The sequence below is a fragment of the Meleagris gallopavo genome, chromosome 11 (genome assembly GCF_000146605.3).
Source record: "Meleagris gallopavo isolate NT-WF06-2002-E0010 breed Aviagen turkey brand Nicholas breeding stock chromosome 11, Turkey_5.1, whole genome shotgun sequence".
Classification (NCBI taxonomy): Eukaryota; Metazoa; Chordata; class Aves; order Galliformes; family Phasianidae; genus Meleagris; species Meleagris gallopavo.
Window position 1 is genome coordinate 4,880,085 of NC_015021.2, and position 27,170 is coordinate 4,907,254.

Here is a 27,170-nt window from a genome sequence, read left to right on the forward strand (position 1 = left end):
GAATTGAAGAGAAATCAGATATGTCTCCTGTTCTTGCATTGTTTCTGCCCAAAAAAAGGCCAATTAATGTAACATACTGATAAAAAAAAGCAAACTGTTGTATCTTTTTTTATATCAATAAAGAGGTACGTGAATGGTGCTTGGCCTTTTCATTCAGCCTGACTGCCAAACGCATGGAGATACACCTATGAAGGTAAGTACTGATAGCCCATGTTTCATTCAGCTGTGAACATAATGTGAGAATAGTAAAATGCAAACAGTTCACAAACTCTTCCTATTGCAGACTTTGTCCCATGATTCACCAAGTCTACAGAGGAAGGGAATTTCTCTAGAATGTTGTGACTGCTGGATGAGGTTACCTTCCCAGAACTGAATGCAGTTATAAGTAATTTTCTTTTTTTTTTTTTTAAGCTAAGTGAAAGCCCAGAAAGCTGTCAGTATAACATTTTATCTGCACCTAGTTTAATACTTGGTATCTTTTAACACTCTATGACTTGATAGATTTAGAAGTGGAAAAAAAACGCTTTCTGTATTTTTACTCTAATTTATGCTCTCAATTCTCCAATCTGGTTTGCACATCATCTTGGTGTGTGAATCTGACCTTGAAACAATATATGTAAAAGTAAAATTTGGTAACATGAAAAACTGATGTTATATCCTGATGCCAAATAATTCTAGTACACAAAAGCTTTACCACTAAAAAATTCATTCAGTTTCCTTTCATGAAGAACTTGAAATGAAATTGTTATATTGCAAGAAAGCTATTCAAACAAAGTAGAAGTCTTTATTTTGAGGATTATTATAATTTTTCTTTCTAAGGACTTGGTAAAATGAAGGGCAAAATGTTGATTCCACTTTAGCTTACTTGCTAAGAAGCATGTCACAAAAAGACAAGGTTTGCCTATAGTGGCTGATCCAAGTGGGGAATAAACTTCAGCTGAGTATTGACTGAAAAATAGAAGATTGGAAAGCAATACAGAACAATGAAGGGATAAACACAACAACAAAAAAATAGCACTGCCTTTCAGACTTCATGGGAGTGAAAGACTATTTTTTTCAGCCACTGCATGAAATAAATTAAGCACAGCAAGTTAAGCATTTCAATTAATTTCTAAAAAAAGAAAAGGAACAAAGAAAATGACTTGAAATTCTTGAATAAAAGCACACAGATGTTGACATAATATAATTTTAGCCTGATGACATCATGCAATTTTGTCTTGATAAAATTTTGCTGTAAACACTTTCATTTAAACTAACTGAGAAAATCATCTTCAGTCAACTGATGCATCCCTATTTTTTAAAAAAAAAGTGTTTACAACTAAAAGTAAAAACAACTAAAAAAATAATACATGAACACACATCATCTTTATTAAGCCTCCTGATGACACTGTCTACACAGAATTGAGTTCTGTCCCTCAGTATATAACTCCTCCCACTGCTGCAAGGGAAAATCAGATAAAAACTAATAAGACTGAAAATAGAAGAATAAAAATTTTACACTGCTTTCCAGGCCAGTTCCTTCACCACTCCTCTAAAATGCTTCCTGTGTGAGTGTTCAGTTAATGTTATTTACTTAGTGAAGCTCATGAAAACTACTCACAGGGAGCCCTGGTGATCCCACTGCACCAGAAAAGCCTGAATCACCCTTTTCTCCATGTCTTCCAGGGTAACCCATTTGTCCTTTCTTCCCTTGAGTACCTGGCGGTCCTTGTATACCACGGGGACCAGGAGGACCAGCAGTACATGAGCAGAGGCCTTGATTTCCTATAAAATTACATTGAAACAGTTGCATAATGCATTTTAAAAATATTGTCCTTTTTCTTTCATGTATGTGTAGTACACAAACCATTTCATATCTCATTATGCCCTTCAGAAGAGTGAAGCTTATCAATATATTTTTGCAGTGCTGAATAATTGCTGTAATGTTGTGACTCTAACTTAGAAGCAGCAACAGCCATCTAACTATACATTTTGGTGATTCTGATTATCCAACTTGCCATAAACTTCTGTTTGCAAATTTAGGTCTGAAGTGATAATTTGGCAAAGGCCTCATTCAAATTACTGCTGTCCAGGTACACCTACCTTTTTCTCCTTTTTCACCTTTTCTACCCGGGAGGCCTATCTGACCTTTTACTCCAGGTTCTCCAGGAATCCCTCTCTCAGTACAAATTACACCTTTGAAAAAACAAAGCTTAGGTCATATGTTCTCTTCCTTATGTCATTATCCTTGCATGAAAATCTACAGGTTTTACAAAGTACTTCACAAGTTATTGCTTACAGATCATACTACACAAGTAAGTCTGGCTATAGTTGATGTCGCAAGTGTTCTTTTCACTGATACTGTTTTTTTCTTACTCCACTGTAAAATTTTACAACTTGTTTCTTTACTAAAGGATTGTGATTTGGGTCTTCCCCCGCAGCCTTCTGTGTTTTTAACTTCAGCTGATACATCTTTAGGAACTTTACTTACAGGCTATTTTGTGGATTTAAGTCACTCAGGAAGCTAAAAATCTTGACATCTTCCTGACTGACAATTAATGGGAAACACATTTCCTACATCACATATAAAATTTGATATTTCTATCAAAAGGCAGCTCTCAGATTTTTGTAGGACAAACAAAAGCAATAAATCTATGAATTATATTCTCACAACATAAATTGCTGTTGAACATACTAGGTAGTCCAGGTAAGCCTTGTCTTCCTGGCTGTCCTGGTAGTCCAGGTGGTCCAGGAAATCCAGGTCTTCCTGGAATTGCTTCACCTGTTCCAGGCGAACCAGGGTCACCTTGAAAACCTTGAGGTCCTGGTGCCCCACTTATTCCTGGCAGACCAGGCAGACCTGTAAAGTAACGATACAGACAATTCAGAATTGTCGTGCAGAAGAGACCCTGTACAATAAATAAGGTTTAAATCTAAATATTTATGTTTTCTTTCCCATGAAAAAAAGTGGCTTCTGCTTTGTACCTTCAAATGCCTCTTCTCCTTCCCCTCATTATCTCCTGTGCAGACATCACAGTTTATTTAGTTGGTCCTTATATAGAGCAAAGTTGTCTATATCACTCTCCTTTACAACTTTCTGAAGTTGGGAACAGGATTTTTGAGCACAGCGTTACAGATACAGTTCACCATGGATATACAGTATATGGCAGCATTTTCTGCTTTGCCTTCTGTTCATTTTCTAGCAATTCCTAATGCTCTATTTGGAACATTCTGGTTCTTTTTTGAGTATGATTAAATATTGGGATAATATATATATATTTTTTACCACCTGGTTGGTGACTTGCATGAAACAAGAACAAAGAGTTTTGTTTCAGTTTTCTTTACTGGTATAGAGTTCTTATTTTATTCCCAAGATCTCTTACTTGTTCCATCGTCTCCTGGTCTTCCTAGTAGACCCACAGGGCCAGAAGGTCCAACTGACCCCATGTCACCTGCAGGACCTGGGAATCCAGGATCTCCTGGTGGGCCTACACAGAATTATGAAGATATGTGAAATGAACATCTCATGCAATTGACAGTTTAAATAAAAGTGCAACTGAAATTACAATTCAAGAACAACAAAGAAGTAAGACAGTGATCTCTCCTTCTTTATCTGTGTGAAACAGTTTTAAATGTGTGACAAATTTTAAAGTGGGAGGATTTGGTTACTTTTTTATGGATTCCTGCCCATTTCACAGACACACTGTTTTAAAATTTTGTCACTCAGTAGTAGTATCTTTGCTAAATATTTCAGAACACTGAGAGAAGTACTTGTCCCAAATAAATACATGTAGCATTTAAAATAAACATCTGCATCTGGTGTGTATTTGACAGTGCTCACAAGCAGGTCATTTCAGGAAATTTCCTACTAGAAATTACCCAAATTTTAAAAAGTTTATTTTCAAAATTGCTATAATAAATACATGTGTTTTTGTAATTAATTAATGATAAAGAAAACTTAAATCAGATATACAGGGCTTACTGAAATTGAATGAATAATGAAAACAACAAAAAGCAAAATGTTGGCACTCTGTTTTCAAACAATTCTGATAAATGACATTTTCTCTGAAGAATATAAGAATACTTCAGTATCTACTCACACATCATACACATAATTAACATTAAAAGTTACTTGAGATACTAGAATTAAGCATAGGCTCAGATCCTTTGCTGCATGAGCTGGAAAAGCATAGAAGCCAATGGAAGACAATTTCAGTTGACTTTTGTTGAAGCTCCTATCTAGTGGGGAGGTTCTGCTGAACCACGATTGTGTTGTGATTTATTTTGCTGTTCATAATCAGCATTTGCTGTACTAGAAATAAATTTATGGGAAGTTCTTTGTTAAAATGTTCCTACCATACAGGCTCTCTTTGAGATGCCAAAACAAATTGCTTCCATGCAGCATGCTTGGCTGCTCCTCACTGTCTCCTGCTGTGTAGGAAGTAAGAACTTCCACACATTATTGCCAATTTGATAATAAAGATGTGAAAAAGAGAGAAGATTTAAAATCACAGCCTTAGGTTTTGGTAGGAAGGCAGTAAGATTGAGTGGTATTCTATTGAGAGTACTAATTCTAGGCAAGTAGGGAAAAGATGATACGTATGTTCCTTCCTGCAAGTGTTACCAGCTGGTGTTAACTGATAATACACACCAGGCACATTTGCAGCTCTTAGGCATACCCAGGCAAATTGGGAATGTGTATTTTAAAACCTTAACATTACAGATTGTATTAATGAGTGATAATACACTGCTAAGGTGGAAATAGAGTATGTTGATCAATCTTTTTTGCAGCCAACCATAGTTTGCCTGTGCCTTTTTATACAAATAATGTAAACTTGATGCTTCTAGGAATCATAGGACCTAGTACATTTACAGATTATGTAGCATGCACAGCAGCTTCAGTACTTTCTAAAAACTTAGATTTTTTTGAATGTGCTGTACAACCACAGAACACATGCTCTTGCTGTCCAGAAAATCTAGATTTTTGAACAGATCATCTTGCACTGCCATATACATACAATTTAGCTTGAGAAATGTATAAAAAGTGATTTTTCTGCATCTGTCTATAATAGATTTGTAAGAAAAAAATGCATATTCAGGAAATAGAGGGGGAAATTATGGCTTATGAAACTCTGAAATATTCCATTTTTTTTTAATGTTTGCAGTATCGGATAAAACAGTGACACAAAATGAGAATAGCCTGGAAATGCAGTGTTTAGTGACTTCAGTAGACTTCAGTGATGAAATCCTGATGGAATTAGCTTTCCCCAAACTCAGGAACCAGGATTTCACCCCTGCTGTGCACTAAGAGGCTTAATTGAAGTCTAAAATATGTGTGTTGTGGCAATTCTGAACACAGGATTTCTGAACTACAACGTGAAGCCTGATTTTCTTGTTTGTCTCCATTACCCAGCATGGGCTTATTTTTCAGAGCTCTTTCCCAAATAAGCCATGGCCCAATAACTAGGGACAATCTAGCAGATCTAACTGTGGCTGTACGCGTAAAGATCTTTCAAGTAACATTTAATTTGAAATAAGTATATTTAACGTAGTTCCATTAAGATCAGCGAGGCATAAACAGAACTAGAAGATAATGTTCAGGATTTATCCCTAGAGATTACTTTCTAACACCTTAGCAAAATAGGTCTTTATAAACTTTATACAGCAGAAATGGTAGTTAATACTAGCTTTAACCTTTCACAGGAAGCAGTGGAGTTCCAATAGCTCCAGGAGGACCTGGGGGCCCTTTTTCTCCAGGATCCCCCTGTAAGAATCCAACAGCAAATTTTACTGGTAGACATAAACATGCAATGCCCTAGCATGCAACTATAAATTTCAAAAACATTGAAGTATGAAAAGAATGTAACATTTTCATATCACCTGGGCAACAAGATATAAAATAATTATCTTTCAGAATACCAGTGACTTAATATACCTATCACACTTTTCTATTTGGCCTTTTAGAACTTGCAACTTCTTGCATGTGACTCAACTTTACGATATATGAGAGAAATCAAATACAGTATAATCATCACCATGTTTAAGATGTTTTAACAACCAAGATGCAAATATTAAAATTTAAAATTCTATATTAAAATTTAGAAATTACTTTTTTGATGGCAGATAAGCACTAAGAAAAGAGGTTTCAATTTGACAGATATTACCAATGATAAAAGATCCTCAAAGTTTTAATAAGAAATTTAAAACATCTGCATCAGGGAAACATAAGTGTCTATTAACTGCAAGGAAAATCACTTCTGCTTGGGGGATTTCTAAATTAGCCTGGGTTCTGATATTTAGAATTGCAACTAAAGTGGACTTTAGGGAAGTCTTTTATGTGGCAAATTGTATTATACTTTTTGCTTTGGTGTAGATTAGGAATTGGCTCTTCTGTCTGCAGCAAATGGGAACTGAGAAAATAAGAATGTGTATCTGGGAACTGCACAGTTATGTAGCATTCCTCAGGCTGGAGCTCAGGGCATTTTAGGACATGGGCAAGGAGAACGGAGACTGCAAGACTAGGTGCCCATCCTTGTATGAGTAAAACCAAGCAGTCTATGCCTCTCTATGTACTTCCCCTTTTTAAAATTGGTATTTCTATGATTTCTATACAGTACTGGCAGTGTCAGTTGTTGGCTTCTTAAACTTTTAGCCTTTTGTCTGAGCTTTTCCATTTGACTGTATCTTACTGAATGAGCTAACATAACTGTGTACTTTTTGGCTATTTTAATCAGGAATGTATACTTGTCTTCCCTAATAATATTTTTAAAAAAGTCTTTTTTGTAGCAGGAAAGGGAAATTAAAACCTAAAAATTTCCTCCTCTGATAAGTTTGTGTAATATTTTGAGATTTAAAAATTAATGTAATGATGATAAAAGTAACAAAGATTTGTACGATGGGTGCATATTACCCATGTCTTGCACGACTCGCATGCTTAACAAAACAGGCAAAAGACAAGAAAGAATTGAAGAGCTGCTAAGCCAAGATCAAAAATGTCAGCTCTTGGTTCATATCCCCAGTAAGCATTAAACACTATTCTGTAAGTTTCTATAGCCAGCTTTCTATAATGTAAGTCACGAGGAACATTCTAAACTGCCTGCAAAGACCATTCATTATTTTAATAAAACTCACACAAACTAGTCCATCAACTTCACTCAAAGTTTGCAGCCTCATTTTGTACCAATTATCATACTAGTTCATGGACCAAATTTTACAGGATTGTACAGCTACCTAAATAGCAGGTTTCTTTACCTGTATACTGCTCTCAGGATCTTAACCATAAATAACCTTCATAGTATTATAATTCATGGATTAGATGGCTATACAGGTACAGTTAAGGGTATAAATAACCCTAAATTGCTGCTAAAACTAGAATTGTATAAAAATCAATCCATGGAATTCTCACTGTCACGTGCATCAAGCAGAAATCTTTACTCTTTGCTATTTATTACCTTTGTTACGAGTGTCTTGAAGACAGTAAATCTTAGAAGTAATTATGTCTGTAGAAAAGGCGATGATCATCTAATAAGTGGGTAGATTTGGGGAATCATTAGCATTTATATAGGGAAGTATGTGTATGTGTTAGGTTTTTCTTTCATTGTTCTTTTTTTGTTTGTTTGTTTGATTTTTACCTTGATGCCTGGATAACCAGGTCTCCCAGGAAAACCAGCAACACCCATTTCTCCCTGGAAAGGATCATAAATACCATCTATTTACACATTAATATAATTAATTGAAAAAAAGTCAATGAGACAGTTATGCAATACTGTTAACAGTAGCTTTCACAGTTGTTTGTTTTTTTCCAGAGAAATTCTCTGGTTTTGTACAAGAGATTACATGTTTCATAGAATCTCCTCTGTAATTTTATTATTTTTTTTTAATTTAAAAATCTATACAGGTTATTTATATAGTGGTCAGTTGGGTTCAGTGTAGCTGAGACACTGAACTAGCTGGAACATATACCAGAAAACTCTGACTGTTTAATACAGTTGAAATTGGCTTGCTGCCTCCTTGAATGGTAACAGTTGAGTCACAGCCTGAACCACTGATTGAGCACCTGGACAAAGGACCCAGTCAGCCTTGGGAATACAGGTGAAGGCAATTCATGGTGTGACTAAAGGAGTGGAGCCTGGCTGCACCTCTCTAAGAGCTCATTTTAAGGGCTGACTGTCATGAAGGAAGGATCTCTGGTTGCAGATCCCTCCCTTGTAGAGTTTTCTGTGTGAGCCTAGATCTTCAGAGTTGGGTGAGAAGTCTTTCCTTCCCTTTGCAAACACCTTTTACATCATGCTAGTCCCTTTGTTATTACACTTTCTGTCTCACCATTCCAATGCTTTGATCTTTCTGATTGTCACACTGCTGAACAACCCTCTTTTATTTACTATTACTTAATGAAAATCAGCTGCTATCAGTTCCTCCTGTCCTTTTATGATCTTCTGATATATTTATTCATCCAGTATTCAAACCCTTTAGATCAACAGTGGTGAAAAATAGAGTAAAAAGCCATTTTACAGATGGAAGTCACCTGAAATGTAATTGGAGATGTAAGTATCTGCAAATTATTGTGGTTCAGGAACATAATGATCATTACCTTAACTAGATTTAATTAGATTTGGAAGTAAGCTGGAGAGAGGGAAAAGACACACAGCTGTATACCTACACCTGTTACGCTTTAATCCAAGAAGATGTTAGAAGTTCATAACTGCTCCTGGCATTTTTTTGAGACAGAAGGCTAAACAAAGCAAACAATACAAAATAACACAAAATGACAGATACAAGAGCATGGCAACCAAAGCTAACATGCTGTGTAACTTTTCTATCATGCAGTCTGCATGTCCACTGGCTTCCTTTCCTACTTATGACTTTGGCTTCAAATTCAATCAAATTTTAGAGAGTAGCAGAAACTCAGCAACACAGTTCATAGAACTTTTGTGGCAACAGGAGGAAAAGGAAGTTAGGCAATGTGAGCTATCAAGCATGAGGAAATTGCAAATCTGCAAAATCAACAGAAAATCAAACCTCACTGATGTTGCTGTAAAGTGAGCTGCTGTAATTTGTCATCTTACCTTCATTCCAGGAAAACCTGCAGGTCCATCAGAACCAGGGCTACCCTGATAAAAACAATGTGAGTTAAAACAGTAAAAACTTATTCAAGTTAGACCTGTATGGTATTGCTAAGCTGTTAATATTCCTTACATATTTACTACTTGGTATCATATCTACCAATAGCTAACACTTGCAAAGTTTTTGCAAATATTTTATGAGAATTGGGCATGAAATTTGAACTATTGCTCAAAGTAAACCAGATGAGTATTCATTTATTTTTGCGGCATTACAGCAAATATAGTAATGGATATATTGCTCCATGTATGTACTGCTGTGCACGTCATGAACAAGCTGCTGTCAAAAAAGCTGCCATTGTCAGGTATGGAATAGATTAAAATTGGTACATTAGAACTGAGCTACTTCTAAGAATTTATGCAGCACTAAATATTTAAAAGGTAACCATAAAGATTTGCATTCTTTCCAAGCAAGGAATAAGCTTGTGTATAAGTCTGTGACACAGTGACTCCCAGAGCAGGACCGCAAAATATTGTATACAGAAAGTACGACAAATTAGTTTAAAAGAAACCTTGAAATCTTGTTTGGAAATGAACAGTTAAAGCACCAGATATTTTCTGAGGGTAATTGTAGTGAACTTGTGAACTTCCTTACCCGCAATCCAGGGAATCCAGGAATGCCTTTTTCACCCTTTTCTCCTTTCCCAGGTTCTCCCTGGAGTATTCAAAACATTCTGTTTATTTAAACTGGTAAAGTTTGCCATAAATTTTATTCTATGTCATGTTTATTAAGTTTGTATGTTACGGATCTTGTTTCGCTTATTAGGGTCAAACACTGGGACTTACTTCATCAAGCATTACTAGTAGTGCCTACATATCTTCAGTTATTCAAGAAAGCTGTTATGATCTCTTCACCAAGCTTAACTTGCTTTTAGAAGTTTGTTTTTTTTTAAGTTCTGGACACTGCTGGCAATTCCTTAGATCCTGCTCATGAGTAATGAATGTACAGTTATCTACAGTTACAGCTGGTACTAGAACTACCAAATAATCTACCTCTCTCAAAGTCTCATACAAAAGGAGTTTGCCTCCTTTTCCAGTGCTAAGTATCAGTAGTCCTATCATGACGGGAAATGTCTTCCTGAAAGGGTGCTAGACCTCGAATGCAGAATTGTGATGTTTAGATGTGATGAAGAGCTTCTGCTCTTCTGCCTACAAAACTAAATAAATGTTTAATATGAACTAGCTTCTTTCCTTTGTCCCCAGTTATCTTCTATAATTTTTTTTCCTGAGATCTGGTAGTTTTCTCCCCTTCGAATCCATCAGCAATAAAGACATCACAATCTATTCTGTGGTTGCTTCTGCTCAGCACTGAGGAACTTCTTACTGACATACTAATGTTTATACACATTATACTGACAGGAACCCTCTCTCCAAACAGGTGGCTCTGCCATCTCTACTTCTGAGCATACCCATAATGTGAAATTAAAGTCTTACATACACATGCTCCATTAGGAACACATACAGATTTTCTCTATTTCTCTCCTTGAGAAAAAATAATCTGCACTTCTGTTTTCTTCACAGTCTGAGTCATTTGTGTCAGCACTCCAACTGGAAACAACACTGACCTTTCACAACCAGGCAACATTCAATAGGTAGGTATAAAACAGAAGGGTTTTCCATAGGGTTTTGAAATATTTTTGCTTTCATATCAATATAGGCAGTAATCAAGTTCCAATGCACAAGTGCTGTTATTTCTTCTATCATCTTGTGCTTTGAAAAATTAACAACAGAAGCAACACAGAAGAAGAAAATCACATTACTTACTTTAGGTCCATGTGGCCCTCTGTATCCTGGTATCCCAGGTTGTCCTTTTTGGCCCTACACATACAGGAAAAGTATTTACCATGCAGGACATACTTATGTGTTGTTTAACATTTCAAAGTCCTAGTCTGAATTACTGGGGATTTTCCCCTAAGCGTACAAGACAGATGAAAATAAGGAAAATCATTAAGTGCTGATTTTTTTCTTCTGTTAACGCTGTCAAACCAGCACAATGACTGTGGATTGAGTAAGATATATCTTTTCATTTGTAGAGACTTACTAACTGGGGCTTTGTTCCTACAAATATACATGAAAGTAGTTATTTTTTGTCTGTGGCTCTACCAGTTTGAAACAAGGATTCACATGTATAAATCCATGGTTTTGCACACAGCCTCAATCTGAACGGGATGCATGGTAGATTACATAAACATGCCACTAGTCACACTCAACATGTATGTTCTTGTGGTTCTTTCCCTCTTCCTTGTATGGCTGTACATAGTGGCCATTTCCATAATTAAAGCCCAAGATCCAGTACTTGAAGGCTCCCAGCTCCCTGGGTTGATGCTGCAGGGCTGGCAATGCCGAAATTCACATTTTCATTTCTGTATATTTGCAAATCAGGCTTGAGAAACACAGAGACTACACTATAGGGTTCTCTATAACATAAGTTTTGTAACTCTTTTATAAAAAATTCTCACACTTCAAAGTATACAATTCTGGCTACTGCGGGTGTATCACTGAAGAAATACAGTAAACATGATCTTGCATTAAAAACAAACAACAAAATCACTTATTTTGTCTATCAGTAGAGCACACCCTAGAAGGATTAGGGTTGACTGTTCAAACATTACACTGAAGAAATCTTAACAAGAAAAAATGCCAAAGATCTGAAAAATAAAAAATACTGAAAAGCCACGTAAGATATTAAATTAATGATGAAAATTAATGAACACTAAAGCAAGAGATTTGTCTTATTTATTTCATCCTTAGCAAAAATGGTATCACTTGCCAATTCAAGCACAGTTAAATGTGAAAACAGATTAAAACCTTTTCTCCTTTGAACAGCTGAGCTCCAGGAGGTCCAACTAATAGTGGTGACCCAGGTGGCCCGGGAAGTCCAACGTCACCCTGTGGAAACCAGAGGAATAACAGAAAGATGTTCTGTTCCATGCAGCATTTCAATGAGACATGGAATGTTTTTCTGTTGCACTACAGCAGTACGTATTTTTTGTCTTTATTGAGCAAGTACTTGTACTAATACTTATAGATAAACAAGATTTTGTGCTGAGACCTGTAAACTTCTCTGCAGTCTTCTCTGATGAGTATGGCCAACAATTTTAACTGTCTTCTATTCTTGTCACTTATTGAAAAATAATGTGGCTAGGGAAATAAATGACAATCTCTCATGCTCTAGACTAAAAGCTTTGACACAAAGCTTTGTGAATGTGGATGAAATTATTGATTTGCTAGGGGACGTTGTGCATGCTAGAAACTTATATGGATTGTAAACAGTGACTGGATAAATTCACAAAAGAAAAATCAAATATTCCAGGTCTCTACTCTGAGTATTGCAATGGTGAAATTGGGAGAGGAAGCATTATGTGCTTATCCTTTCCTTACACCATTTCCTTAGCATCTGTGCTGGATGTAGCAAGACATTAGATAAAGGAACTGTTATGATATAGCCACTGTTACTGGAGGGTACTGCTGTGATTATTTAGGCAGTGTCTGTATAGGAGGAATGCTATCTACTGTGTTGCTTGTTGCCTTTCAGGTCCCAAAATACACTTGTTTCTGGTATGCAGCTCACTGAAGTAATTACTTCTGTACAGAATTAACTGATTCAATAGCTCACATTAATTCTCCTGTTCTAACATGACCACTGAGAGCGTGCATCCACAAATTAATGGATTTTAGGGAACCCACTGAGACTCTGCTTGGATTGCTTTTTTTCTTGTAGATCTGCAGGTAGGATCACCACAGGACAGAAAGCCTAACTAAACACATGGAACCCAAAATCTAAATGCTTGTGTTCAAAGGTGTATACCCAAAGCAGGAAAAATTTGAGATTTCTGCTCAATTTGAGAAATCTTCAAAAAATGAATCTTGTTTTCTTAAGACAAATTTATATTTTTTATACTATAGAATTATATTTATTTCTTTTCCTTACCGGCTCCCCCTTTTGTCCATCCACTCCAATACCTGGATTTCCCTAATTGACAGAAGAATGTACAGAATTTGAAGGGTATTAGAAAATGTTGATATGAGAATTTAATCGAGTAACTTTAAATCAAGTAAATTTAGTAACAGGTAGTTATAAAGGATATATCAAATATTTGTGTAAATTAACCTATTATTTCACTAAATATTTCAGGAAAAGCTATTGCCTACCTGTTCACCTGGCAAACCAGGGTAACCTGGAATACCCTTTAAAAGAGAATGAGAACAAGTTAAGGTGACGTCTGATTTAGAGACAGAACTTTGAGAATTACCTCCACTTGCCAAAATCACCTAAATGCAGAATTTCCTTGAGTTCTACCCATAAAAAGTGCAATTTACTTAGCATGGTCACTGCTTTCAGCAGGACTGAACTCTAGATCTACGTCTGCCTGTTTCACAAAGTGGCCTCAGAGAAGGGGAATAAGGAGAAAGCACTAACAGCGTTCCCTTCGGACCATGGACTGCCAGATGACTTGTTTTTACAGGTATGGGAAGAAGCAACATATGCTCTAATTCTAACTAAGGCAAAAATCTCTATTTACTGTATGCCTCAAAAATAACATGTAGATTAATTCACATTAAATCAATTTCTAAAATTGGTGTGCATATCCTGAAAATGAAAGACTGAGAAACTGTGGTAATCTTACAGGCATGCCTGGTTGGCCTGGGTATCCAGGTGGGCCTGTTGTACCTGTTGATCCTCTAGGTCCCTGAAAAAAGACAACAAATGGCCTGTTTGTGAAGATATCAAGAGATTACAATTTTTTTTTTTCCCCACAGAACTAGTTTATCTGAATGCCTGCACCACTTGAATCAGTTTACTGGCATTTCACTTACGTATGCCTCTCTTATAGCTTATTACCATACCAGAAACCTCATAGCCATTCCAGCAGCTCGGTTTCTGAATAATTGTGTACTGATATTGTTCAGTGCAGTTGTATTTTATGAATGAATTGAAAGAATACTTTGTTAGTAACTGTACTACAGCATGGGGACTTTAAGAATTTCATCAGCTAACATCTTTTTTGACCAGCTATATGAACCGAAGTCATACAAGTCTGTAAGAGCCCAGCGGTGAAATTAAACTCTCTTTTTCTTCTTAAAGGCTTTTACGGCAAAAAAGGTGGTTGTGTGTTATATATTCTTGACTCAGCAGATACTGTTGAAGAAGCTGTCAAATCTCTACATATTTACTGAGGAATCTTGAATTTCACAGGACAAATATTCTGCGTTTCTGAATACATAAGGAGCAACAACTGCTTGATGCAGAGTCACTGCCTGCATGCAAACCACAATGCAGGTGGGTTTGCAGTCTGTTTCTGTGCCTTTCCGCAGCAAAGAACTGGTTATAGAGGCAGATAATGGGGACTTTATTTTTGTTGGCCTTCATCCTGGAATTTTGCTAGTAAGGCAGGCAGGGAGAAACTGTAATATTACCTTATTTTACGAAGAAGGAAAATTAGGAAGATCTCCTAGACAAAAGGCAAGTTTAGAACCCACTGGCTATACTTACGGGCATACCAGGGGGGCCAGGATCACCTCTGTCTCCCTGTAAAGACAGAAATTTAGCAAAGGATACATCAAAAGCTTTGATTTTAAATAGTTGTTGGAATTTTCTAATTTTTTAATCTTTTAATGCACCAAGTTTTATTAAACAGTGAGGACATATGAGAACAATTAAATTAGCTATACATTTTTCCTACAAAATATTATTTTTTCCTAATCAGACACTTACTGGGAGTCCTTTTCCAAAATACGAAACATACACTGAATTTCCTTTTTCTCCTTTTTGCCCTGGGTTTCCCTATGAAGAAAAAAAAAGTATATTAAAACATTATGATCCACTTATTGATATCCTATGCTTCTACACAGACTGAATGATAATTTCTTAGGTTGTACTACTAGTGCCCATATATCGCTAGGTAATCCACTAGAATCAGCATACCTGCATTAGCATGTTGTAGTTCTTTTGTCTAATAAGACCCTTACATGTGAAGATGTTGAACAAAACAGCTTCTCGCAGGTTCTGAGTCCTGCTCTGAGATGCTCCTTAGCTCTTCAGTATTTCAATATTCCACCATCTTTACAAATCTTGCCTGTAGTATCAACTACATCAATATGCCTACCTTTTCTTTCCATCAGTTAGCAGCTTTAAGTATTACACACTCCAGCTTCTCCAGAAGTTCATACTATGATGTAGAACAACCTAGTACAATTCTGCATACAATTAAAAAGCTGAATATAGATTTCAACCTATCAGTAAAAATATTTCACAATCTATCACTATTAATAAATCTGATGCCTACAGGCCCTGCTTATTTTAAAGAATTAAATTCCTGTCCTTCTTTCTGTGGAGTCCTTTATATAACTTTGCCTATCATAGGGCCCTCAAAACCTCAGTCTGACTTAGCAGGAAAAGTTAATTACTTTAGTAAATTTTAAATTGTTGAATTGATGTCTAAAAGCATGTACATATATATGTGAAGAACAAACATACTGAAATATTTCAGAAATATTCTCATTTGAAATCCTAACAGACAGGGTAGAACTTAATCGAAGCCTGCAACAACCATTGATTTCAATAAACTGGGGAATTTTGGAATTTAACCACTTTAAAACATCACTGGTTTCTTGATATTATACACCAGCTGTTCAAATCCCGAAGTCAGAATGAAACTGAGAAAGCAGTTATTCCTGATATGATGCAGTAAGAGCTACAGCTGCCTGCAGCTGGATATACCTACAGTAAACTTGATACAGTTTACAAATCAGACAGCAGCTGCTAGGAAATACATGAAGCATACAAAAAGTTACATCTGTATGTTGTTATTTTACATGTGAATTTGTGTAATAAGAGATATTTATTAGATTCAATTACATGACTAAAGTAAAGGCTTTCAAATACAAACTAATTTCTAATTCATTAGTGAGGCAAATGAAGTAAAGGGGAGAAATACGCACGCACTTATAAAAAATTATGCAGGAAAATATTACAAATAAGAAAATTAAAAATGTTAGCTGTAATATATAGCCAAGTCAGTACTTGGTGCAACAAATTGACTTAAAAATAGGCAACCCATATAGAGGTTGTAGCAGCATTCTTGCACATAAGAAAATATGTTTACTATGTCTTGTTTTTCTGAGTAGCTAAATTAATTTGCACTGGATTTTTGTGTAGATATCCAAGGCTATATGCCTATTGTGCCTCCCTTTATTTGGAGGTTGCAAATACTAGGCCTGACAAAGAGCATGCTCCTGGAATTGGGAGGGTGTATGCTACAATTTGTCCCATGTCTCATTTTTATTTTACATTATTTGGCTAAATATTAAAGGTAGAACTCCACTTTGACAGCCATAAAATGTAAGAAAACAAAGATAAATTTAACAACTTGAGACTAAGCCATTTTACCATTCAGAGGGTAATAGGTTGCCATGAGATAGGGTAATGATCTATACCACAAGAGGCGTAATAAATTAGTAAGTATTTTATCTGGTTTTATGACAGCATCTATTACACGTCCAAGACTTGAGTTGTATGCTTTTGCTATATTTTGATAGTGTCTTCTCACTCTCCATCGTTGATTGCCTATGATTGAATCAGCATCTCATTTAGCTTCTATTAGACACAATTGTCTTTTCATGTAAATTGTAGTTGTTTAATTTTTTTTTATTTAGAAAATTCCAGGGAAGGTCTTAGATCAACTAATGAGTTATTATTACTAATCATTGACAACTAAAAATTGTTTCCACAAGAAGTCAAAGACTGGGGAAAAGAACAGTTCAACCAAATTTCTTTGAAGCTATGGTAATGCATATCCCTTACTGATACTAATTTGTGTTTTATTTTCACTAGAAGCACTGCTAAGCTAATTATTTAAAACTTTAAAAAATGCTTTCAATTTTAACAGGAAAAGTAAACAATATCGAAATGATCATTTACAATATTTTAGCTGAAATTACCTGTGTGTTTATAGATAAACAGTAAGGCAAGTTTAAGTATGCATAGAGCAATCATGAGAAACTATTCAAAAAGTGGCATATGAAACTGTGATGCCATTGTTTTGGAAGAGACTTACTAATATATTTGTGTGATACTTCACTAAAAATCTTCATACGTTACAGGAATTGATGAAACTTGTTGAAAATTCCAGTTATTACTAATTAATCTCAGGTATGTTCCCACTACTCAGGCTTTTAAGAAGTTTCAAGTAATGATAAATGGTAAGTTGATTTTAAGTTACCTCTAAATATGGTCTTAGATTTGGTGTGGTTACGCACTGGTGAAACAAAGCAGAATTTAACTCTCCAGCTATACGCATATACTTAAAAGGCCATATGAACTTCACATTCAACCTCAATCATACTCTGCAAAGTGTTCTTCAATCACATTAACCTTAGCAGAAACAGAAGGTGCTTGGAACTTCACTGTAAAGTGTAAAGCTAGTGCAGTAGTCTAAAAATCCTTTCATTTAAAAAGCCGTCAGCTTGAAAGGAAAATGTAGATATATATTATTACTAGACAATAGCAGTGCCTTTAACATACGTAAGGACCTCTTGGTCCAATATATCCATTTTCGCCTGGAAATCCTGGATCTCCTCTTGAGCCATTGCAGCCATCCACACCGTGTTTGCCCCTGGGTCCCTCACTTCCTGGTAATCCCTGAAAGGCAGTTTAACATTTATTAGAGATACACCATAGAAAATTACACAGAAAATTAGTTTTAAATTAATGAAACAGTTCAGAAACAAATATCACAGAGCTGAAGTAGAAACCATCTACAACAGTCCCAGCTTTATGTCCCTGCACTAGAAATATCTTCCATCGTGATATTTATTTCTGAAGTGAAGAATTGCAACCCTGTATTTTGTACATATATTTTTTTTGATACTTAGTAAATATACTGAGAACAACACTGGGTAGAGGGCCAGACCAAGCTGTCAGTCTGGCCCTCTACCCAGTCTTTGAGTCAGTAACTAATGGGCTATTTTCTCAGGAAAAGCAGATTGGCTCTCTAGCTACAATCTTTCTTATGGCTGTAATGAAAAGCTGTTTTCTCTTTACAGTTTCTGAAGAACATATGGAAAGATCATCTAAAGCAGCCTTGTGGTTTTTAATTGATAAGATAAAATGGTAGAACAACTCGACTCAAGCACACACAAACTCAAGTAATCACAGAGAAAGATTGTACATTCCAGAATTGAGAAAGTCATTTTCCAAATAACAAAAATTAACTGATGTACAGATGAGGTGTAGTTCTACTTCAAATTAGATCCTAGAGAAAGAAGTAATTTTTTTTCTTCTGAAAAATCATCAGGAAAGCATCCTGTCCACTTGCCAGAAATGTTCTTGTCAATTTAACTTCCTTTAATTTAAAGCTCTTCACCGCGATTTGAGGATACACTTTTTGGTTATCTATTTCTCAGGAGCATTTTGTTCTTTATGCAAAATTTTGGCCCTATGAATTCTGCATTATATTGACATTCTGGACGAAGTCCCACTGTCAAGTATGGACAACAGATGCTAAGATACCCACTTCATTTCTGGTTCTGTTTTTGCTTTCAAAATTCAACATTTTAACTTTATTTGATTCATATGAAACCAATAACAGCAAAAAAATTAGTTATAATAAACACATAAAGATTTTTTTTCAATATATTGCATTTAAGAGATACTCTCTGCTTTTTTTACCACATCGATTTCCACACTAAAAACCACATTCACAAAAATGTATAATCACATGCTTCTACACTTAGGACTGACTTCTTCAGTCCTTATTCACGTAAAATTCAATGGCTGCTTATTTTTTTCTCCCTGCAAAAGAACTACAGGCAAAAATAATTTAAAAAATTGAACAAAAAAACAATACATGATCTGAGACAACTTTCAGAGATGTGAAGAATGCATCAAACTATAGTCTGCTGTAGAGCCTAAGACAATAAACGAATTTTTAATCCTTGCACTGATTGACACATGCTGCAAGGACTAAGGCTCTACCTTCACTGCCCCACTTCCCCATCAAAATGATGTGATTATTTTCCAGGGATTTTGTGGAGTTTTTTATAAATTAAAAACACAGTTGAAATTAGCTAATTTATATTTTTGCAACACAAGTAATTATGTAGTTGGCACAATAACTATAGATATAAAAACAAACAACATATTAAGTGTTTTATTCTATTAGAAGACTTGTTTTGACTTTAAAGAAACTGTATTTTTATAAAGCAATATTCGTTCAATACGTACAGGAACACCATCTAAACCAGGAAATCCTGGGACTCCAGTTGGGCCCTAAAAACAGATAACATGAAAAAACAAAGCTGCTGAGATCATTAACTCTTAAAAAGAATGAAAAATAAGAATACATAATACTATATAGTGATAAACAGGCATACTCTTGTTTGAAAAATGATTTTATTAGATTTACAATTACAATAGATAATACAATTTTATTAGAAATAAATATCTGACAAAAGTTAATGGGTTTAGTAAGAAACTAGGGTCAACGGCTATCCATGGTAAAAGGAAAAATGTGAAATTCCTAATTTCACTGATTCTCCAGTGACTACAAAAGTATGGAGAAGTTGCCTGTAACAATATATTATTCTATGTATAAATTTTACAACCCTGGCACTATTTTGATAATAGAAGGAGCAGTTTCTATTTACAGGACTTATATTTCATGTATATTAGACATTCGCTTTAAAGATTTCAGTTATCCCCTGAGATTAGTGAAATTAGATAATTAAAATTAATATAAAGTAGCAAGAGCTAATTACAGTACAGCTATGTAAGATAAACTTGAACTGCAAGTTTTATTCTTGAAGTGGTAATAAAATTCTGTTTAGTGTACAGCATTTTTAAAAGCACCATAATACTCCCTCCAGCTCCACATTCCTCCCACAGCCTTCTCCAAGTTTAAGGAGGGTTACATAGTACACACTAATCAGAGACTGGTCTCTGTCGTTGTTTTTTATTCCCTGATTATTCTAATTTTGCAACCCAAAAGAAAAAAAACAAAAAACACTGAAACACGTTTTCTAAAGAAAGCTGTAATTGATTTCTGGGTGAGCAAGAGGATAGTTTGGCAAATGCTTTCTAATCATGAAAACAGGTTCTGTTTCATTGGCTAATACTTTACATTATATAATGTACACACCCAATAGAGCTGTCTGTGGTGTTTCCTACCTTATCACCTTTTTCTCCAGCTGGCCCAGGCTGCCCATTCTCACCTCTCTGTCCTTTTTCCCCTGGCAGACCAGCTGGTCCTGTAGATCCCAAGGATCCAATTGGTCCTTGAGCTCCCAGCTCACCAGGTTGACCCTGAAAAGAGTCCAAAGAGTTAAGTGAATACTACTGTAAACCTTGAAGTAGGTAGTGTATTAGAGATGGTTGTACAGATAAAACAAGTCTTAAAATGTATACATATTTATTATTCAAAACAGCTTGCTGTACAGGCAGCAGATCTATTCCATGCATTAGATGCTATTAAACGCAACTTTAAATGTTAACAACTTGATTAAGGCAGTAATTTCATCTTCAGCAGGTCTCCAGCACCACTGTCAAGCTGACTGGAATAAATTCCAAGTCCTTCTGGCTCTATCGATGTAAGTAACACTCATAAGAATAAGGCTCCATACTTCTGCCACCAGGGGTGCCACATTTTAGAGAAAAGGCCATTGTAGACATTAGAACAAATCAAGAGAGTTCCCTTTTTCTTCTAACTATATTACATTCTTATCATCTTAAGTTTTCCTAGGTCATGTATCTTCTATCGTCGCTCTCAGATTTTAGCACCTTTTAATGAAAAAGATGTGAGGTTTCATATAGAAAAAAAATGTTAACTGTTATCAAACACACACAAAGTATCAATTTGAATAGATTGTGTTGAAAGGATTTAGGAGGCTTTAGAATGTCATTTATCTGTATATCACTCTAAATTCTGCATCTGCACCTACAACACAATACAGTTTGTCTTTATGTATTTCTACAAAGTTTTCCAAGGTCACTCTTACTGTTAAGTAATTACACTTTGTGACAATGAACAAGTGGATTTTTCAGTCTACAGCATCAGTGTGGATTTGTTTGGGTTTGGTAGCAGGTTTTGTCCTGTGCTGCTAAATAATGATTAAATCATAGATTTTAGATATGAGCTGTCTACACTTTACCCTACAAAGCCTACGTTACAACACATTATCAAAAAAGAGAGCAATATGGAGCCATATGCCTGTCAGAGAAAGTGAGTCTTAAACACCACAGGAGGGCAGTAAAGGATATTTCAGTAAAGTGTCCATTCACAGAAACGACAGGCCATACATTACTTTACTTTCTGTGAATGGATTCAAGAAAAAGAACAGAAATCAAAAATTACTGTAGACATATTCATTAGCTCCAAGTATCAAATTATGCTGAAATGATAGAATGAAATTCCATTCTACCAAGTGTAAATATTTCAACAGACTGAATCCGTCTAAACAAGATATTTTCTCAAAAATTGCAAGCAGAGCCTTAAATCTTTTTTTTTTCCTTTTCTTTTCTTTAAAGCTGGAGGTCCTGCTAGAAGAGCAGAGGACTACCTGGAAATGAATCCTTGCACAACTCATTTTCCATTTGCCTGTACTTTCATCCTCACTTAAACCTTAATGCTGCTTCCAATGAAGTCACTAGTAAAATTTCCAGGGCAAAATCAGCATTCCGTCTTCAGCAACAATTATAGTTTTCTTGATTGTACAATTTAAAGTGTAAAACGCTACAGAAATTCATGGCTACTAGTAGGAAAATGTGCTGATTCTGCATCCTTTTTAACAGTGAATGGATAGTTAGAATTCCGGGTGTTATTTGAGTATTTGCTGGTATGAACAATTGCAGCTTATCTACTGGCAGAGCTTTGTACCTCCTCTGCTGAAAAAATGATGTTATTAATTGATGTACTTTTAAAGAAGCTACTACAGAGTCTAATAGCTTGATTTAAAAAAGACTGGACAACCATTTTGATTAAGATTCATTTTGAATATTAATTAATATTAAAAGTGAAACAAATTAAACTAATAAAATAATAAAATGCAAATATTTGAACTACCCACTCCTGGAAGCAGCACTTTTTTCTTGGTACATGGAACTAGCTGTTGCCATGCGAAATATAGCATTCACCAGTGGGGGGGGGGAAAGGCGAGGTATTTCTCAGTAATGCTCAAATGCCTTGATGTTAACAAAGCATCTTCTTGACAAATTTCTGCAGTGACTTTAATATTTTTATTAATGTGTACACTCTGCATCCAATAGTTGACAGAGAAATTTTTTTTCAAATTATGGACATGCGGCCCTTCGTGCTGATAAAAATGTCTTTAGTTGCTACTCTGTTAATTTAATTGACTCCATGGTTTGTGTCTTCAGCAGGAGGTAGTGAAGTCATAAAACAGAGTCACTGAATCCAGAATTCACAATAGGTTTGACAGCTGATACAACTTTAGAATGCCATGTGAAGCTGGTGGATTGTCTCTCTTTCTTTCAGCTCAAAGACTGATAATGACTGGGAGCTTTGTTAAGACCAAACTGATACCATGTCATAACATCTATTATCACATCTATTATTTGTGCCCATCCAATGTGACTACCACAGCACTGCAGTCTCAGGACAGCTGTACAAATAAAGAGGATGAAGGTAGTCATGTCATGTTCATGTAGAAATGACAAATTAGCTCAGTTAAAATGGACTGAATATTATGCCTCCTCTGCCATCCGATGTCAATAAATTCATTTAGGTTTTCATGGCCTTGCTAACTGTCTAGGTAAAGAACCACACATGTCAAAACTATGGTCTGTCATTTTAGCATATCCTGGGCTTGATCTGCAGTAAGAAACTGACTTCTGACAACAAGACCACCTTTCTTGGATCAACTATGTTTCCTGCAACTAAGACTGCAAATAATTCAGAATTGTGCAGCAAAGCACTTATTATAATTTAGAAAAGACAATGGTCAAGATTCTTTGGAATGACTTCTTTTGCTTGCCTGAGACATTGAACAACACCTGATTTTTAGAGTGCCCTGAGCATTAATTGCTTGAAAATTTGACATTTTAGAGTAGTCTTAATTGGAAATAAACAAAGCAAACAAACAACTTGTTCACGTTATCAGAGTGAATTCTATGCCTCACTTCTTGTTATCAGTGAAGTCAAAAGACCACCAGTTATTAGCTTTGATTAGAACAGTACCTATGTGATATGCAGTGTGGAAGTACTGGGGATTCACGAAATGCATTTACTTTCTGCTCACATACACAAAACCAAAAATTCTCAGCAACTGCACAGAATCAGATTGTAGGCAAATAATGTACTACTCTTTTCATTCTTCACTTGACTCTGGCATGTAACCAGTCCTTATCATTTCACCAGGGATAGGATGGAGAAAGGGAGGGAAACAGAATAGTCTAGAGTGGAGGAGAGCACACAAAGCCATATGCAGACAGATGTTTTCTTTTGTAATTTGCTTGGTGAGGTGGAAGCATCTGCAGCTACTCTTAAGCTCCACCCATGCTCTCTCCCTTTTTGGAACTCAAGCCATAGCTTTCAGGCCTTGTAGGAGTTTAGGAGTATTCTGGGAAGTTTCCACTCCATCACACTAATTGTGTAGTACAGGGGCCAAAACCATTTCTACTGTAAGTTAAGACTTCCAAATCAACTTTCTAACTGCTAACATGATCAAGACAAGACAATATTTCAAGAAAAATCTTTATTTGACTGAAAACTGTATGGAATGTAACTATGAGTTTGTTCAGAAACAACAGATGAGACAGTGACTTTTAATTATTATGTAGCTGCTTCTTATATTTTGAGCCAATTAAATTCAGTAGTAACCTGTAGTGATTGACTTGTCTCAGCATCTTGATCATGCTGCAATCTTTTAAGATATTCTGTGCTCTTTTATAATATTTTGTGATGATCCAATAAGCTATAGGAATGTAGTACTTGGGGATGGATCTCCAGAGGTCCCTTCCAACTCCGACAGTTCTGTGATTTTGTGTGCAACCTACTCTAGGGAACCTGCTTTAGCAGGGGAGTTGGACTAGGTCAACTCCAGTGCTCCATTCCAACCCCTGTGACTGTGATAATCTTCACAGTGATATTTTGATGAAACACAACGAATCACAGTGAAAAGCTGAAAAAAAATTCACCATGTACTTTATTTTTCTTTTTTTAACCCTGAACAACCATGAAAAGAAGAGGCATCCAAGAAGCCAGTGGGTGTCACTATTGCATAAAAAAATACTAAATGAGAAAATTTGATGCTGAAATGCTATGGTTGTTAACAGTTGAAAGCAGAGAGTTACAAATAGTGTAACTATTTTAGACTATAAATCGTTAACATCAAATTAGCTAATAAAATAAAATTAACTTTTGCTCTAATGTTCAAGATCAAGTTGGATGGAGCACTGAACATGCTGATATACTGAAAGATATCTCTGGCCTTGGCAACTGAGGTTGGAAATAAATGAGTTTTAGGATCCCTTTCAACCCAAACCATTCTATGATTCATTTTTTATTAAAGTGGTTCACTGATTGGCAATATTTGGTTGATCCAAATCTATGAAAAAGAATAATTTTGTAGAGTTTTGTAATACCTCAAATTGTCTTTATCAGTGAGGAAAAGGTCAACAATCTGAAACTGATAAAAAACACTATTTATAGTATGGTGGGTCAGGAGAACCAAAACAAGTGAGGAAAGAAAGTCCTCAAGAACAACAAAAAAGATAATTTATAAAGTTTAAAATTTTGGAAAAAAAATAGAAACGTATCTAATATGAATAACGCTATTTTACAGATGGTGTGGATGTATTGTGACAAAGAACAGTCACAAATAAGCCTCACTGTGAGGAGAACAAAGTGATCCTTCCCTATTCCGCGTTCTGGTGAGTAGAGTCCATTCCCTACTATCTCAGGAATCTTCTATTTTAAAACTATATTGGAGCTAATATACTTAGAAAGAACGATCAACAAGTATTAGGCAAAAAAGTGAGATAGATCTGGGTTTCCTCAAATGCTAGCATGCATGCTGTATCTCTGATAATGGATTCAACTAAGCACATATATTTTGAGATCAAATCAATGGATTTTATATATTTGCTTCATCAGTGTGCAGCTTGAAAATCCAAATATAACTGCTAGACACTCCATGTGAATGACAGACTGCCATTAATTTATGTTATGTATATCTATCATACCACTATGTAAAAAAATGTGGTTTAAAAAGCACCTCTTAGGCACAAAAAACTCAGAATTTCTTGTTTCCCAGTTAGCAAATCTTACATATGTTTATGCTGCTGTAAATTGGACTTGGTTAACCCACAGAATCTACAAAGGAAACATGATAACCCGCAGGATCCATTAGGGAGATGTGACAAGAATAGCAACATCAGGGGACAGACCTACCATAGAATTAGATTTCACCATCAGTATCCCACAGTCCTGAAATACTCATGAGCTGACTTTTCGACTTTGGCAACAAACTGATTTAGTATCCCTCAGAAATGCTTATTTCCTATACCTCATATGCAAGAAAACATGAGACCTTCTTAGATACCTGCTTACTAAGTTCTCTCTTAAACTACTATGAATATAGGCCACTTGCTTCCTCTACAGAAGAGCAAACGTTGGTCTTGCTGAGTTATATTTGTTATTCTCTTGGCTCCAGGCATTTCACATGACCTCATGGAAGCTTGATCAGGTTGGGTCATGAATAGATGCTTGCTTTCTAAATCTACTTAACTCTATAAACAAAGCCAAAGGAATTGAATGGGATCAAACTCTGGGGTTGGCACAGGACAGATTTACAATTGGTCAGTGCTAACTGCAAACATTTTTTTTTTTTAACTATCAAAATTTTTTTAGAGCAGCCAGCATTTTTTAGGCCTCTGATTCAATACTGCAAGAATTATGAAGGACCTAACTTCCCGTGCTAGAGAAGGAGGGGCAAATGAAGGAAGAGTTTCATTTGGATGTATCAGGAGCAAAGTAAAATCAAGAATTTTATGGAATAAATAAAAGAATATTAAAAAAATACCAATGAAGTTGCCATTTGCCTCTAATAAAATACATCGATGTCTGCTGCTTCCTTAAAGACTACACATCTTGACTGGGAGAGAAAAGGAAGAAGAAATTCGAAGTTGATCAGGACTGACACCAAAAATTAGCTACTTTCTTCCTCTTTTCTTCCAACTTGCCCGATTTCTCTTTGCTCACATATAGTCATGGCAGTTTGTTTCTCTTATTCCAATGGTCACCATTTCTCTAGCTGAAACCTCAATTACCTTGTTCTCTTACAACATACAAGAGTTTCTTTTTTGAGATTTAGAAGCTTTTTAAATAGGCATAATAGCAATGTCTCAGTTCCTATTGTGTTCACATTTGGCTGCACTTTTTTTTTTATTTAAACATTTAACTAATCATACTTTTGCATTTAAAAAAATGGATAGAAAGAAAGCTTATTGTGTACGGTGCCAAAGACCATAGGGCAACATTCTAGGTCCTACTTTCCTTTGAAAACTTCAGAGAATAACACAGTCCTGATAGCCATTCCTCAATTCAGACACCTAAATACATTCAGGACTTTAATTTTAGGGGTCTGTTCTCTTATTATCCTAATTGTTAGCTATGTTAGGAGAGAGCTGAGGGCTACTGTCAGGTCATAAACAAATTTGAATGGTTTTATCTTTACAAAATGTAAATACGTGTCACTTTTCATTGGTGATTATAAACAAACAAAGCTGATTTATATCAGCTCTAAAACACATATTCTACTTCAATTTTAGTAGAAATCTCTTGATGGACTATCAGTCTACTCCAAACATAGAAACAATGTATTTGTTCATTTTAGTAGCTAAACTTCCAATGGATAATGCTTTCACAGAAGGGCTAAAAAGAAAAGTAACATCCTAAAATCTGCATAATGGCAATGTCATCAAATACCCTTCATAGTGTCAACAATAATCCCTCAAATGAAACTTGCCACGATATTTTTTTCCCACAGTTTGCTGACAAAGTGAAACCCTTAACAGATGGGCACACCTTAATCAGGAAACTAGACAACAGCTTTTTA

At 35.6% G+C, this 27,170-nt stretch overlaps 1 protein-coding gene and 1 long non-coding RNA gene across 2 annotated transcripts in view; one reads left to right on the top strand and one right to left on the bottom strand.

Moving 5' to 3' along the window:
• LOC100539562 (collagen alpha-4(IV) chain) overlaps window positions 1–27,170 on the bottom strand; it is a 61,386-nt gene that overhangs the window by 27,023 nt on the left and 7,193 nt on the right. Inside the window, 18 exon segments of the mRNA XM_031555108.1 lie at window positions 1,601–1,764; window positions 2,083–2,175; window positions 2,675–2,839; window positions 3,363–3,467; window positions 5,674–5,743; window positions 7,611–7,664; window positions 9,045–9,089; window positions 9,694–9,753; window positions 10,863–10,916; window positions 11,907–11,987; window positions 13,030–13,071; window positions 13,251–13,286; window positions 13,727–13,789; window positions 14,593–14,628; window positions 14,815–14,883; window positions 17,623–17,739; window positions 19,324–19,368; window positions 20,266–20,400. Of these exon segments, the coding sequence (XP_031410968.1) occupies window positions 1,601–1,764; window positions 2,083–2,175; window positions 2,675–2,839; window positions 3,363–3,467; window positions 5,674–5,743; window positions 7,611–7,664; window positions 9,045–9,089; window positions 9,694–9,753; window positions 10,863–10,916; window positions 11,907–11,987; window positions 13,030–13,071; window positions 13,251–13,286; window positions 13,727–13,789; window positions 14,593–14,628; window positions 14,815–14,883; window positions 17,623–17,739; window positions 19,324–19,368; window positions 20,266–20,400 (1,434 nt within the window).
• On the top strand, window positions 7,901–12,006 carry LOC109369434. Its single transcript, XR_002118465.2, has 3 exons — window positions 7,901–8,224; window positions 10,620–10,690; window positions 11,925–12,006. It is a non-coding gene; the product is annotated as an uncharacterized LOC109369434 (long non-coding RNA).